The 16,214-nt window shown below is 47.8% G+C and overlaps 1 protein-coding gene across 3 annotated transcripts in view; it reads right to left on the reverse strand.

Moving 5' to 3' along the window:
• The window catches only part of LOC138671411 (protein sel-1 homolog 3-like), a 564,245-nt gene that overhangs the window by 255,155 nt on the left and 292,876 nt on the right, over nt 1-16,214 (reverse strand). For all 3 annotated transcript variants that reach the window (XM_069759567.1, XM_069759569.1, XM_069759568.1), the window contains exons 15-20: nt 8,194-8,367; nt 7,424-7,551; nt 5,074-5,157; nt 4,880-4,970; nt 4,349-4,436; nt 3,892-4,001 (exon numbers count right to left, since the gene is read on the reverse strand). In XM_069759567.1, the coding sequence (XP_069615668.1) occupies nt 3,892-4,001; nt 4,349-4,436; nt 4,880-4,970; nt 5,074-5,157; nt 7,424-7,551; nt 8,194-8,367 (675 nt within the window). The remainder of the gene's footprint in view (nt 1-3,891; nt 4,002-4,348; nt 4,437-4,879; nt 4,971-5,073; nt 5,158-7,423; nt 7,552-8,193; nt 8,368-16,214) is intronic.

Raw genomic sequence — 16,214 nt, forward strand, 5'->3', positions numbered from 1 at the left:
TACTCAGAGAGTTATCACTGTGTTATCTGTGGTGTTACATAGGACTGCAGGTGACATCTACTACATTATCTGCACTCAGAGAGTTATCACTGTGGTATCTGTGGTGTTACATAGGACTGCAGGTGACATCTACTACATTATCTATACTCAGAGAGTGATCACTGTGTTATCTGTGGTGTTACATAGGACTGCAGGTGGCATCTACTACATTATCTGTACTCAGAGAGTTATCACTGTGTTATCTGTGGTGTTACATAGGACTGCAGGTGACATCTACTACATTATCTGCACTCAGAGAGTTATCACTGTGTTATCTGTGGTGTTACATAGGACTGCAGGTGACATCTACTACATTATCTGTACTCAGAGAGTTATCACTGTGTTATCTGTGGTGTTACATAGGACTGCAGGTGGCATCTACTACATTATCTGTACTCAGAGAGTCATCACTGTGTTATATGTGGTGTTACATAGGACTGCAGGTGACATCTACTACATTATCTGTACTCAGAGAGTGATCACTGTGTTATCTGTGGTGTTACATAGGACTGCAGGTGACATCTACTACATTATCTGTACTCAGAGAGTTATCACTGTGTTATCTGTGGTGTTACATAGGACTGCAGGTGACATCTCCTACATTATCTGTACTCAGAGAGTTATCACTGTGCTATCTGTGGTGTTACATAGGACTGCAGGTGACATCTACTACATTATCTGTACTCAGAGAGTTATCACTGTGGTATCTGTGGTGTGACATAGGACTGCAGGTGACATCTACTACATTATCTGTACTCAGAGAGTTATCACTGTGCTATCTGTGGTGTTACATAGGACTGCAGGTAACATCTACTACATTATCTGTACTCAGAGAGTTATCACTGTGGTATCTGTGGTGTTACATAGGACTGCAGGTGACATCTACTACATTATCTGTAGTCAGAGAGTTATCACTGTGTTATCTGTGGTGTTACATAGGACTGCAGGTGACATCTCCTATATTATCTGTACTCAGAGAGTTATCACTGTGGTATCTGTGGTGTTACATAGGACTGCAGGTGACATCTACTACATTATCTGTACTGAGAGAGATATCACTGTGGTATCTGTGGTGTTACATAGGACTGCAGGTGACATCTACTACATTATCTGTACTCAGAGAGTTATCACTGTGTTATCTGTGGTGTTACATAGGACTGCAGGTAACATCTACTACATTATCTGTACTCAGAGAGTTATTACTGTTATCTGTGGTGTTACATAGGACTGCAGGTGACATCTACTACATTATCTGTACTCAGAGAGTTATCACTGTGTTATCTGTGGTGTTACATAGGACTGCAGGTGACATCTACTACATTATCTGTACTCAGAGAGTTATCACTGCGCTATCTGTGGTGTTACATAGGACTGCAGGTGACATCTACTACATTATCTGTACTCAGAGAGTTATCACTGTGGTATCTGTGGTGTTACATAGGACTGCAGGTGACATCTACTACATTATCTGTACTGAGAGAGTTATCACTGTGGTATCTGTGGTGTTACATAGGACTGCAGGTGACATCTACTACATTATCTGTACTGAGAGAGATATCACTGTGGTGTTACATAGGACTGCAGGTGACATCTACTACATTATCTGTACTCAGAGAGTTATCACTGTGTTATCTGTGGTGTTACATAGGACTGCAGGTGACATCTACTACATTATCTGTACTCAGAGAGTTATCACTGTGTTATCTGTGGTGTTACATAGGACTGCAGGTGACATCTACTACATTATCTGTACTGAGAGAGATATCACTGTGGTATCTGTGGTGTTACATAGGACTGCAGGTAACATCTACTACATGATCTGTACTCAGAGAGTTATCACTGTGCTATCTGTGGTGTTACATAGGACTGCAGGTGACATCTACTACATTATCTGTAATCAGAGAGTTATCACTGTGTTATCTGTGGTGTTACATAGGACTGCAGGTGACATCTACTACATTATCTGTACTCAGAGAGTTATCACTGTGGTATCTGTGGTGTTACATAGGACTGCAGGTGACATCTACTACATTATCTGTACTCAGAGAGTTATCACTGTGGTATCTGTGGTGTTACATAGGACTGCAGGTGACATCTACTACATTATCTGTACTGAGAGAGTTATCACTGTGGTATCTGTGGTGTTACATAGGACTGCAGGTGACATCTACTACATTATCTGTACTCAGAGAGTTATCACTGTGTTATCTGTGGTGTTACATAGGACTGCAGGTGACATCTCCTACATTATCTGTACTCAGAGAGTTATCACTGTGCTATCTGTGGTGTTACATAGGACTGCAGGTGGCACCTACTACATTATCTGTACTCAGAGAGTTATCACTGTGGTATCTGTGGTGTTACATAGGACTGCAGGTGACATCTACTACATTATCTGTACTGAGAGAGATATCACTGTGGTATCTGTGGTGTTACATAGGACTGCAGGTGACATCTACTACATTATCTGTACTCAGAGAGTTATCACTGTGGTATCTGTGGTGTTACATAGGACTGCAGGTGACATCTACTACATTATCTGTACTGAGAGAGATATCACTGTGTTATCTGTGGTGTTACATAGGACTGCAGGTGACATCTACTACATTATCTGTACTCAGAGAGTTATCACTGTGTTATCTGTGGTGTTACATAGGACTGCAGGTAACATCTACTACATTATCTGTACTCAGAGAGTTATCACTGTGTTATCTGGGGTGTTACATAGGACTGCAGGTGACATCTACTACATTATCTGTACTCAGAGAGTTATCACTGTGTTATCTGTGGTGTTACATAGGACTGCAGGTGACATCTACTACATTATCTGTACTCAGAGAGTTATCACTGTGCTATCTGTGGTGTTACATAGGACTGCAGGTGACATCTACTATATTATCTGTACTCAGAGAGTTATCACTGTGTTATCTGTGGTGTTACATAGGACTGCAGGTGACATCTACTACATTATATGTACTCAGAGAGTTATCACTGTGTTATCTGTGGTGTTACATAGGACTGCAGGTGACATCTACTACATTATCTGTACTCAGAAAGTTATCACTGTGTCATCTGAGGTGTTACATAGGACTGCAGGTGACATCTACTACATTATCTGTACTCAGAGAGTTATCACTGTGGTATCTGTGGTGTTACATAGGACTGCAGGTGACATCTACTACATTATCTGTACTCAGAGAGTTATCACTGTGGTATCTGTGGTGTTACATAGGACTGCAGGTGACATCTACTACATTATCTGTACTGAGAGAGATATCACTGTGGTATCTGTGGTGTTACATAGGACTGCAGGTGACATCTGCTACATTACCTGTACTCAGAGAGTTATCACTGTGTTATCTGGGGTGTTACATAGGACTGCAGGTGACATCTACTACATTATCTGTACTCAGAGAGTTATCACTGTGTTATCTGTGGTGTTACATAGGACTGCAGGTGACATCTACTACATTATCTGTACTCAGAGAGTTATCACTGTGTTATCTGTGGTGTTACATAGGACTGCAGGTGACATCTAGTGCATTATCTGTACTCAGAGATATCACTGTGTTATCTGTGGTGTTACATAGGACTGCAGGTGACATCTACTGCATTATCTGTACTCAGAGAGTTATCACTGTTATCTGTGGTGTTACATAGGACTGCAGGTGACATCTACTACATTATCTGCACTCAGAGAGTTATCACTGTGTTATCTGTGGTGTTACATAGGACTGCAGGTGACATCTACTACATTATCTGTACTCAGAGAGTTATCACTGTGCTATCTGGGGTGTTACATAGGACTGCAGGTGACAGAACACTAGAGGGTGCACAGGGCGCAGCTCGTACCTGAGGGTCTTTCTGCAGCGCTGCGGCGGTGTACATCTCCACTGCTGCCGCCACGTTCCTCTTTCTTCTGATATGTGACGCGTAGAACAGATCCCCCATCTTTATCTGAGCTGTAGGAGGAGAACAGCGATGAGCGCACGGCGGGATGTGCTCACCGGACGACATTGGGTTCTGCTCACCGTATGATAGCGGATTGTACTCACCGTACACCGGGGGTTGTACTCACCGTATGCCGAGGATTGTACTCACCGTACGCCGGGGATTGTACTCACCGTACGCCGGGGATTGTACTCACCGTACACAGGGGGTTGTACTCACCATACGCCGGGGATTGTACTCACCGTAAGCGGGGGCATGTACTCACCGTATGCCGGGGGCATGTACTCACCGTACGCCGGGGGTTGTACTCACCGTACGCCGGGGGTTGTACTCACCTTACGCCGGAGGTTGTACTCACCGTACGAAGGGGGTTGGTCGCTCTGCGTCGAGAGGTTGTAATATTTCCACACACAGTCAATCTGCACGAAGCTGCTGACCAGTCCGTCCTACAGTGCCGTGTGTGAATATAGGCATTAGTGCAGGACATGCAGTCCTATGTAAGGAGATTTTCTACGTCCTCTCCCTATATAGCACCTCTGCTTGCTACTAGTGAATGGAAGCCGTTATACAGGGGCAGAGCTGTAGGGGGCGCTGCGTCCTGACACTGGATGAAAGCCTCAGTATTATAGGTGGCAGCTGTGAGGCCTGGTACAGAATTGGCATTGGGCCCCGGAGCCCCTGGTTACATCTCTAGTGAATCCTGACCTAGTCCTGCACACAGCCCATGGCCTCGTTACAATGTATCAGGAAAGATCAGCATGGGCTTTGCTCCCATAGGTTTGTCTAGACTGATACAGTGAGGACCCCCACAGCAGGATCACAGCCGGCCCCTGTACACAGGAGGGGGTTCGATGTAAGGTGGTCTACCAGGGGGGTATCATGTACTCACAGGGTCGTCCTCGCAGATGAAGGCTGCATTGAACTGAGCGATCTCAAATCCAGCCTCTGCGGCCTCGATGTAATGGAGGAGGGCCCCGGGCCTAGAAGACAATGGGGTAACAGGAGACCCATCAGGATGATGAGAGTTATAACCCTCCAATGCTCCTACGAGAAGGAGACGCTGGAAGGCACGAGGACCCTCACCAGGAGTTTTGGAGGTAACTGTCCAGGGCTTTCCGCACTGTGGCCCCCAGGTACCCGTTCTGCTCTCCGGCCCATTTAGTCCACCTGATGGAATAAGAAGAAGCATGTGTTGTGGCTAAACGCTGGTTCCCCCCTAGACATTGGACTGTGGAAGTGGTGATATCTTTATCATTATTGTTCTTCTTTGAGGCTCTTCATGAGAATGACCTGGTGTGACCTGTGCACCCTCATATAGACAGCCAATCACAGCATGGGAATCTATGTAATATTGCTCATCTCACCCAATCAGAGAAGAAGGAGGGGCAGATCCTTGTGAGTGAGTAGATGAGAATCATCAGGGTCATTCTCACTCTGTCGTCTTCACACGTAATGTAGGAAACAATGAGGGGATAGGGATAATCATGATTTGGGCTTATTTAGGCCCCTTAGATATTGTATTATGATAGGGGTAACATACTGAGGTCATTCTTATTATTGTTCTTCGGAGCGCCAAAAACTTTGAGAATGACCTGGTGTGACCTGTGCACCCTCATATACACACATGGTTAAAATTGTTGGTCCCCCTCGTTTAATGACGGAAAAACCCACAATGGTCACAGAAATAACTTGAAGCTGATGACAAAAAGTAATAATAAATAAAAGATCTATGAAAATGAACAAATGAAGGTCAGACATTGCTCTTCCACCATTCTTCCATAGAATTTAGAAAAAAAAAAAAACCTCATGAAATCGGCCTGGAGAGAAATGATGGATCCTTAACTTAATATTTTGTTGCACGACCTTTTGAGGCAATCACTGCAATCAGAGGATTCCTGTAACTGTCAATGAGACTTCTGCTCCCCTCTACAGATATTTTGGCCCACTCCTCAAGAGCGAACTGCTCCAGTTGTCTCATGTGTGAAGGTCGCCTTTTCCAGACGGCATGTATCAGCTCTTTCCAAAGATGCTCAGTAGGATTTAGGTCAGGGCTCGTAGACGGCCACTTCAGAATAGTCCAAGGTTTTCCTCTTAGCCGTTCTTGTTTTTTTTTTTTGAATTGGGTCATTATCCTGTTACAAGACCCACAACCTGCGACTGAGACCAAGCTTTGTGACACTGGGCAGCACATTTCTCTCTAGAATCCCTTGATAGTCTTGAGATTTCATTGTACCTTGCACAGATTCTAGACACCCTGTGCCAGATGCAGCAAAGCAGCTCCAGACCATTACAGAGCCTCCTCCATGCTTCACAGTAGGGACAGTGTTCTTTTCTTGATATGCTTCATTTTTCTGTCTGTGAACATAGAACTGATGTGTCTTGTCAAAAGGTTCCATTTTTGTATCCTCTGTCCATAGAACATTCTCCCAGAAGCTTTGTGGCTTGTCAACATGTAGTTTGGCAAATTCCAGTCTGGCGTTTTTGTGATTTTTTTTTCCAACAATGGTGTCCTCGTCTCCCATGAAGTCCACTTTGGCTCAGACAACGACGGATGGTGCGATCTGACACTGATGTTCCTTGAGCTTGAAGTTCACCTTTAATCTGTTTAGAAGCTTTTCTGGCTCTTTTGTTACCAGTCGTATTATCCGTCTCTTTGATTTGTCATCAATGTTCCTCCTGCGGCCACGTCCAGGGAGGTCGGCTACCATGGATCTTACATTTCTGAATAATATGTGCAGCTGTAGTCACAGGAACATCAAGCTGCTCGGAGATGGTCTTATAACTTTTACCTGTAACATGTTTGTCTATAATTTAATTTATGATCTCCGGAGACAACTCTTTCCTTGGCTTCCTCTGGTCCATGTTGAGTGTGATACCCACCATGTCACCAAACAGCACAGTGAGTATCTGTAGCCCTATATACCGGCCACGCACTGATTCCAGGATTGTAGACCCCGGTGATGATAGTTAGTGGACACACCGCGATTTAATGTCCCTTTTGTATCATTATTTTCAGGGGAACCATCATTTCTGTCCAGGCCTATTTCATGAGTTTTTTTATTTATTTTTTTTAATTCTGTAGAAGCATGGTGGAAGAGCAATGTCCGACTTTCATTTGTTCATTTTCATAGATCTTTTATTATTACTTTTGTCAGATTCAAGTTATTTCTGTGACCATTGTGGGTCTTTCTGTCATTAAACGAGGGGGACCAACAATTTTGACCATGTGTGTAGACAGCCAGCCAATCACAGCCTGGGAATCTTAGTAATAGTGTTCATGTCACCCAATCAGAGAAGAAGGAGAGGCCAGATCCTTGTGAGTGAGTGGAGGAGACTAATCAGGGTCATTCTCGCTGAGAATGTCGGGATCATCATGACATGAAGGACTAAGGCTGAAGATCCTGAAGAAGCCCCTGTATGATATCGTACTTACATCACAGCGTCATACGGCAGGCGATCCACGACCTCCGGGAGTCCCTCCATCCAGAAGGTGGCGAGGTGCACGGCTGCATCTATGTGGCCTCGGAGAGCTGAGCGCAGGTAGTAAAAGTACGCTGCAGACTGAGCAGAGTGTGACCATCAGTAACCGCGGCAGGAGACCCAGACACAACCATACAAACACGGGTTTACAGGAGGCCGATGAACCCATGTACCACCCGGGTCACAAACAATGCCAGATTATGACTAGTGGGACCCCCGACTTATCAGTCTAACGTCACATGTCGAGTTTAGGAATTCTGCAAAGTCTTTTCTTCCCTTTTCTTGTACCTATTTTAAGGTAATTAACTCTTGATGTACATATCCATCATGGAGCATTGAACCGTAGACTTGGAGAAAAGACTACAATGTATTCGAAAATCTAAGAAAACCGGGAAACTTATCTAAAGTGGAGATTCAGCTTTAAGAAATATGGGGCACTAGGTTCTCACCCTGGGATGCCTGCAGCCCAGGGGTTAATGCCACGTCTCATGGTGGCACTCACCCTGTCCTTATCCTCTGCAAGACTACAAGATTTAGGACCATTGAGTACTGCCATAAACATCTAGTGGAATGGTTTTCAGGGCCAGGCGGCTGCTGTACGAGCTCATACAATATTATCATGCTATAAAGGAGTGCCAATCTAATTCTGCCGTTCTGTGCTCTGAAGAGATGACGGACGTGTTAAAGACATCTGGGTCTAATAGGAGGGAAGTCATAACTCACGTGGTTCTGGGGTTTCCCAGGAATCAGGCCATAATAGTTCAAAATTCCCAGGTTGAATGGAGCCTCGGGATTTCCGAGTTTATCGGCTCGCTGCCAGAACTCCACGGCTTTTTCGTAATCCTTCTCGAACTGTTCGTAATACCAGCCGAGACTGTTTAGCGCAGGAACAAAGTCCTGTCGAGAAGAGAAGTCGTGTAAATGTCCACCTGAACTTACACACAAATAACAGTCCAAGATTTACTAACTTAAAAGATGCTTTATCCTCATCACAAAATCTACCACAAAGTGAAACGACAGTGTGGAAGGATCGTCCGCAGCCGTAAAAGGCCACATATACAGTGGGTCAACTGGATTAATAAATCCTAGCCATATTGAGAGTTAGAAATAACAGAAGACTGACTGGCACATCCAAGCTAGTGTGAATAGGTGCATACCAGGAGCAGCTACCTCCAAATAAAATATCCAAAAACCTTGACATTGGTTGCTGGGCAGGCATGAATTGGCCAAATCATGTGCAATGCGTCTCATTTCTTCCAAGTATTCAGAAGCAGTATTCCTATTTATATTTCATATATTTCCCATTGACATGCTTTAGTACGACAGAGTGCCACATTTTTTTTTGTATATTGAGAGTTAGGGCCAAGGGTTGATAAAAAAGTAAATGTCCAGATGCAGAAAGAGAGCCGTTCACCATCTGGCAGTGTGCACATAGTGAGACATACGACAAGACTGACGTACGTTTCGCTGAAAGCTTCCTCACTGGCTCTAATACAAATGTATCACTGAAGTTGTCACGATAATGCCAAAAATGCAATATTATACACAATGCAGCTGCGACCCCCTTTCTCCCCCCTCCTCGGCATTCCTCCACCCAAAGACATAGCCTAGAGCAGTGATACTGGGTAACTTGAAACTAGCGTGTGAGCAGGGTGTGGCTTTAAACTGCAGGTGACCAATCCTGTAAAGCCACTCTTGGTACCTCTTCTCTCACTCAGGAATGCCTTTGTCTGAGACTTTGGAAAAGCGAAAATAACTATCAGATCAGTGCATATCATTAACCAACCCTTTAGTGATGTCACAAGCTGTGAAGTATAAGTTACTATACTCTTAGACCAGCCTTCAGTCTTGGCCCGGGAAGCAATCTAATACGAGCTTGGCAAAGCTGTTTCCATGCATCTGGATGTATTTATCCTCCTAAGCCACAGGCCAGCCAAGATGATACCATGACATAGCCTGTAAGTTCTCTTTTCAACGCTAATCCTATTTTATTTTGTAATTTGTAATCTATATACAAATTGTCTCCTTTCTAATATCTTTTTATACTTTTTAAACTCTTCCTAATTTTTCATGGAGTAAAATATTTAATTGCTAGCTTGTCTCTTCTGCTCTATACGACTGTGCGCCCTCTGAAGTGAATTGCGCTACTGATTTGGGTTGGCTCCGGACCCGTTAATCGGAGCTGGTGGCAGCATACTTTGTTCTGTGTGATTGGGAATCTTTGCAGCGACAGCGGCATTGATAATTATTGTTCCCGCCTGTGTGGAGTAGTTATATTGCCCACGCTGCAGTGTGCCCAATAGCAAGTACACAGCAGGCAGCCTTCCTGGCGACTAATTACCCTAGGTGCAGTGTCATGATCCATGTTTGGATCTGTGGCAGATCTGGTTTCCTTCAGATTAAAACCTTTTTTCCTTTCATGTCATCGGGGGTTAATGCAGTTTTCCCCTGGTGGACGCTGGTGTAATTGCATTGCAGCTTGTTCTGCTGTTGTGGGTGGTGACCACTCCCACCTTCCTTTAAAAGGTCACCTGGTGCATCAGCTGACTGTTGGTTATACAGGTCCTTTGGATACCAACCTTGCTGGAATAGGAGCTTGCTGAGTGCTGTTGTTCTTCTGCTGAATACTCATTCCTGGTGCCTTACTCTGCTGTGCAGTGCATTGCAGCAGAGAAAGCTAAGTGTGGTGTTATTGTTTATTTGTCCCTTTGTTGTTTGTAACTTTCCCAGTGTTGTATTAGTGCAGCGGTGGGACCAGTGCTCTCACCTGCCAGTTCCCTACATAGGGATTAGAGCAGGGCAAGTGAGGGACTAGGTATCTTGGTCGGCGACGGGTTGAAAGAACCCGTATAGGGACGGTAGTAAGATCAGGGAACAGCCTCAGGTGAGTGCAGGAGGTGCCCATTCCCTGTTCCCTACCGTCAGGGCCCATCGTTGTTAGAGTGTCCCCGGTGTACCCTTGTGTGTTTCGCCGTTTTGTGACCGACCACCCACCAGGTCGTGTCACACCAGGACAGTCACAGCGTGACATTATAACCAACCATCCCATTTTTTTTTTTCTGGTGAGCTATGGCTCAAATGCAGGCCTTTGCCCAACTGCTTCAGACCCTCACCGATGAGTTTAAGGTGCTGCGTGGTGAGGTGGTGCAGCAGCTGCAGCAGTTGGTGGGGTTTTGGGCTTCGGCCCAGGTACAGGCTCAACCAGAGCCCAAGATATCTCTTCCTAACAGGTTCTCTGGGGGAAGAGATACATTTTTGTTTTTTCAGGAAGCCTGTAAGCTATACTTTAGGCTCCGCCCTCGTTCATCAGGGAGTGAGGAACAGCGTGTGGGGATTATAACCTCCCTTCTTAAGGGTGATCCCCAATCCTGGACTTTCTCCCTGCCGGCCGGTTCTCCATCTTTACGGTCGATTGGATGAGATTTTTGCGGCCTTGGCGCTTGTGTATGGGGACCCTGATGGCGTCTCACTGGCAGAATCCCGACTGCGTAAAATCGAGCAGGGGACTCGGCTGGCTGAGGATTACTGCTCGGAGTTTAGGAGATGGGCCACTGACACACAGTGGAATGACCCTGCCCTTAGGAGCCATTTTAGGCAGGGTCTGTCCCCAAGGTTGCAGGATGCTCTTGTGCAGTGTGCCGCCCCCAGGTCATTGGAGGCCGCCATGTCCCTTGCCATCCGGGTAGATAGACGCTTGATGGAGAGACATACATCTAATGTGTCTCCGGTAGTCCTTGCTAGGGAGGAGGACACATCTGAACAGGTGGATGAACCCATGCTGGTGGGAGGCGTTGTTTCCCAAACGGGGTTGCCTGCAGTTCACCGTGGTGTGGGGGCATGTTTTTACTGTGGGCAGACTGGTCATTTTATCGGTGTCTGCCCAGCTCGCGCCAAAATACCTGTACTACCTAAGAAGCCGCGTCTCCCTGGTCGTGTGGAGGGAGGCGACCAGGGAGTTTATGTTTCCTCCATAGCTTCTCCTCAGTGTAACCTGTCAGCTGAAGTAGTGGTTGGCGGGGTAACTGAGTGTATACCGGTGTTTGTGGACAGTGGAGCAGGTGTCAATCTGGTGGATGCTCATTTTGTCCAGACCCATGGCCTGAGGTGTAGGACACTAACTAAACCCCTAAGTGTCCAGGCCATTGACTCCGTACCACTCAGCCAGGGGTGGGTGACCCAAGTCGTGGATGATATACAACTGCGTATAGGCACTCATCATGAGGAGTTCCTGTCGTGCTACGTCTTGGGGGGAATACCAACACCCATCGTTTTAGGACTCCCTTGGTTGAAAAGACACAACCCGGTCATAGATTGGCGGTCAAGGGAAGTGGTCAGCTGGGATCAGTCGTGTGAGGGCTGCTGCCCAGGGGCAGCTGTCTCTGCCGTCCTTCTACAACCTACCCCTTCTTCTCCAGTGGAGGCAGCAGAGATGCTGCCAGAGAGTAGGGGCAAGACACTACCCTCACTACATGCTAACCCGGGGTGTCAGAGACCTCTTAGGAGGAGGGGTCAGAGGAGGGTGGTGGTTCTCTCTGAGCATAATGGGGGTGTGAGTTTGGTGACACAGGGGGACACCTCTGTTGTCAATTCCTCTAGGAATTCACCATCTTGTGGCAGACGCATGCATGGAAATAAACGTTCAGGTCCGGACCTGGGTGTGAATGAGTATGTATGGGTTTCCACCAAAAACATCAGGTGGCAGTGTGCAACGGTGTCCTGGAGTTCCAGGGTGATTGGGCCATATCGGGTGTCAGCCATTCTCAGCCCAGGGACTTATCAGTTGGAGTTACCCCCAGTTATGCATATACACAACTCATTCCCCAGGTCGGCCCTCTGGAGGTTTGGGGCGCCTCCGGAGCCTTCGTTGGTGGCATCAGGCCATGGTTGCCGTAAACCTGAGAGTCAGGTGACTGCCGAGGTGAACGTTGGTGGATCGAGGCATCCTCACCATAGGTTGTTATGTGGTGAGGTCCGGTGTTGAGGGTCCAGAGGTCCCTCATTGAAAGGGGGGTACTGTCACAATCCATGTTTAGATCTGTGGCAGATCTTCTTTCCTTCAGATTAAAACCTTTTTTCCTTTCAGGTCATCGGGGGTTAATGCAGTTTTTCCCCAGTGGCCGCTGGTGTAATTGCATTGCAGCTTGTTCTGCTGATGTAGGTGGTGAGGTGACCACTCCAACCCTCCTTTAAAGGGAACCTGTCACCCCGTTTTTTGAGATTGAGATATAAATACTGTTAAATAGGGCCTGCGCTGTGTGTTACTATAGTGTATGTAGTGTACCCCGATTCCCCACCTATGCTGAGAAATAACTTACCAAAGTCGCCGTTTTCGCCTGTCAATCAGGCTGGTCAGGTCGGGTGGGCGTGGTGACATCGCTGGTTCTTCCTCAGCTTTACGTTGGTGGCGTAGTGGTGTCCGCATGTTGAGGTGACTAATCCACTGTGGGCACGTGAACAAGCAGCGCGCGATCTGCGCTGTCATCCCTTTCGTCGGTGGGGGCGGCCATCTTCCTGGGGCCGCGCGTGCGCAGATCGAGTGCTCTGCTGCACGGGGCTTCAGGAAAATGGCCGCGGGATGCCGCGCGTGCGCATTAGAGATCGCGGCGGCCATTTTCCCAAAGCCGAGTTTGCATCTCAGCTTTGGGAAAATGGCCGCCGCGATCTCTAATGCGCACGCGCGGCATCCCGCGGCCATTTTCCTGAAGCCCCGTGCAGCAGAGCACTCGATCTGCGCACGCGCGGCCCCAGGAAGATGGCCGCCCCCACCGACGAAAGGGATGACAGCGCAGATCGCGCGCTGCTTGTTCACGTGCCCACAGTGGATTAGTCACCTCAACATGCGGACACCACTACGCCACCAACGTAAAGCTGAGGAAGAACCAGCGATGTCACCACGCCCACCCGACCTGACCAGCCTGATTGACAGGCGAAAACGGCGACTTTGGTAAGTTATTTCTCAGCATAGGTGGGGAATCGGGGTACACTACATACACTATAGTAACACACAGCGCAGGCCCTATTTAACAGTATTTATATCTCAATCTCAAAAAACGGGGTGACAGGTTCCCTTTAAAAGGTCACCTGGTGCATCAGCTGACTGTTGGTTTACAGGTCCTTTGGATACCAACCTTGCTGGAATAGGAGCTTGCTGAATGCTGTTGTTCTCCAGCTTAATACTTATTCCTGGTGCCTTACTCTGCTGTGCAGTGCATTGCAGCAGAGAAAGCTAAGTGTGGTGTTATTGTTTCTTTGTCCCTTTGTTGTTTGTAACTTTCCCAGTGTTGTATTAGTGCAGCGGTGGGACCAGTGCTCTCACCTGCCAGTTCCCTACATAGGGATTAGAGCAGGGCAAGTGAGGGACTAGGTATCCTGGTCGGCGACGGGTTGAAAGAACCCATATAGGGACGGTAGCAAGATCAGGGCACAGCCTCAGGTGATTGCAGGAGGTGCCCAATCCCCGTTCCCTACCGACAGGGCCCACCGTTGTTAAAGTGTCCCCGGTGTACCCTTGTGTGTTTCGCCGTTTTGTGACTGACCACCCGCCAGGTCATGTCACACCAGGACAGTCACAGCGTGACATGCAGTACCTAGTCTGACCTGAGGGTAAGGGGGGCACCAGAGAGCTGCAAGTTCTAAACCGGAACTGGGAAGTGGGATATAGATAAATCCCCTTCAGAAGGAACCAGGGGCAACCAAACAACCCCGGTTTGTGACAAATTGGTGTGAGTAGTGGGGATGAAAAAGATATCCTCCCCGGGATCCCTGACACAGTGCTGGGATCCTTGACATATTGTTGGCAGCATGGTGTGTACCGTGACATATTGGTGGCAGAGCGGTGGGATAATAGAGCATTAGTGATCTGGTTTGAGCAATCGTTCCTTTCACTAAAAACTTGCAAAGGTCTTGCAAGAACTCTGCGCAAATAAGTTTGGATTGCAAGCTCAGTGTTTACTAGTCCTGAGACAATTGTGTGTACTTGCAATTACCCCCTCTCTTTCTCTTCATTTTTCTATCCTATCTTTTATTTGGCAATGTTGGCCGCAAAAGGAGAAGCCTGGTACACCCAGCAGTAGAAGGACACTCTTGTTGGAGTATGCATGTACCATGGCCTGGACTCCCATGGCAAATCCAAGGCTCAAATTGTCACTGAACTGGTGCAATTTAAAGCAGACCAAGCCTGGCCTCAGAGGCCAGCAGACGCAGAAGCCAGCACCAGCGCAGGTGGTGCTGCTGCCGAGGCTCAACCGCTGAATGCCAACCCTACTTGCAACCAGGGGAGCGCGAACCTCCGCATAAAGCTGGCTCTGCAACAATGCTCCGCAGATGACACAGAGAGACGTCTGCAGCTGGTCCTGCAATTCGAAGAGGCCCAACGGGAAGCGGAGAGAGCCCAGCGGTAAGCAGAGAGGGAGCACCAGCTGGAGTTAGCCCGACTCCAAATGCAGGAGTTATCCCAGTCCAGCCGTCAGCCCAGCAGCGCTCAGATTCCAAAACCCCGGCCAGAGCACTTTCCTGTGATGGAAAAGGACGGTGACTTGGACATTTTTCTGCGGGCCTTTGAGAAAGTCTGCAGACAGTACTGGCTGCCTGGGGACCAATGGGCCCGATACCTGACCCCAGGGCTAAAAGGCAAAGCTCTGGAGGCGTTTGCTTCTCTCCCGCCAGACCAAGATGATGACTATGAGGCCATGAAGCAGGCCCTGATAACCAATTACCAGCTTACACCTGAGGTTTACCGTAGAAAGTTCCGGAACCTCCAACGTTGCTCACACGTTGTGGCGCATGGACTCGGGACCCACTTTGACCAGTGGACCCAAGGACTGTCAGTGACCACCTTTGCACAGCTGTGAGACCTGATGATCAAAGACCAGTTCTTACATCTTTGCCCAGCTGAGGTGCGACAGTTCGTGATGGACAGAGAACCCAAAGACGTGACGAAAGCAGCACAGATTGCCGATGCCTATGAGGCCAACCGTAAATCGGAAGTGAGGAAGCCAGTCACCCCCAGCTGGAGAGGGGGTAAGCCTGCAACCAACGCCAGTGCCCCCGCCAGCCAACTCACCAGAGGCCCTGTCCTCGTTGTCAATAGCACCAGACCTACCATCGACCTTCGCCATTGTTTTTCCTGCAAATGGACTGGTCATATCAGCGCCAACTGTCCGGAGAAGCAGAAGAACCCCCCAGCCAAGGCCCCAAGGCCAAATGCAGCAGTTCTTTTGGTGGGTGGGGTGGTTGGGAGGGTGTGTGACAATGTGCAGCACGTCACCATGGGGGACTATGTCGCTACAGGCCTCAAGGACACCGGGGCTGAACGGACCCTCATCCGGCCTGAACTGGTGGCCCCTGAAGAGATCATTCTGGGGAAAACCCTGACTGTCACCATCGGGATTGGGGGCATCCGCTGTCCCCTGCCAATGGCCCGGGTTTCTATAGATTGGGGTGCCGGGAGCGGGGTGAAGGAAGTGGGGCTGTCCGATAACTTGCCCACTGATGTTTTTTTGGGGACTGATTTGGGGAGAATGGTTGCATACTATTTCCCTGACTCTCCTCCCCGTTCGAATGCTGATGATAGCTATTGGAAATCGCATGTGTTACCTGACCATGCTTTATCGAGTAATGATGCATCTGATAACCATTTTTTCCCTAGGAATGATGCTGAAAATGATGTAAATGTGCCAACTGAACCTGATAACCATTTCTCTGCAAAGGTTGATGTGTCCACAGGTGCAGGATTGCTCAGCCAC

Source organism: Ranitomeya imitator, chromosome 3, assembly GCF_032444005.1.
Source record: "Ranitomeya imitator isolate aRanImi1 chromosome 3, aRanImi1.pri, whole genome shotgun sequence".
NCBI lineage: Eukaryota > Metazoa > Chordata > Amphibia > Anura > Dendrobatidae > Ranitomeya > Ranitomeya imitator.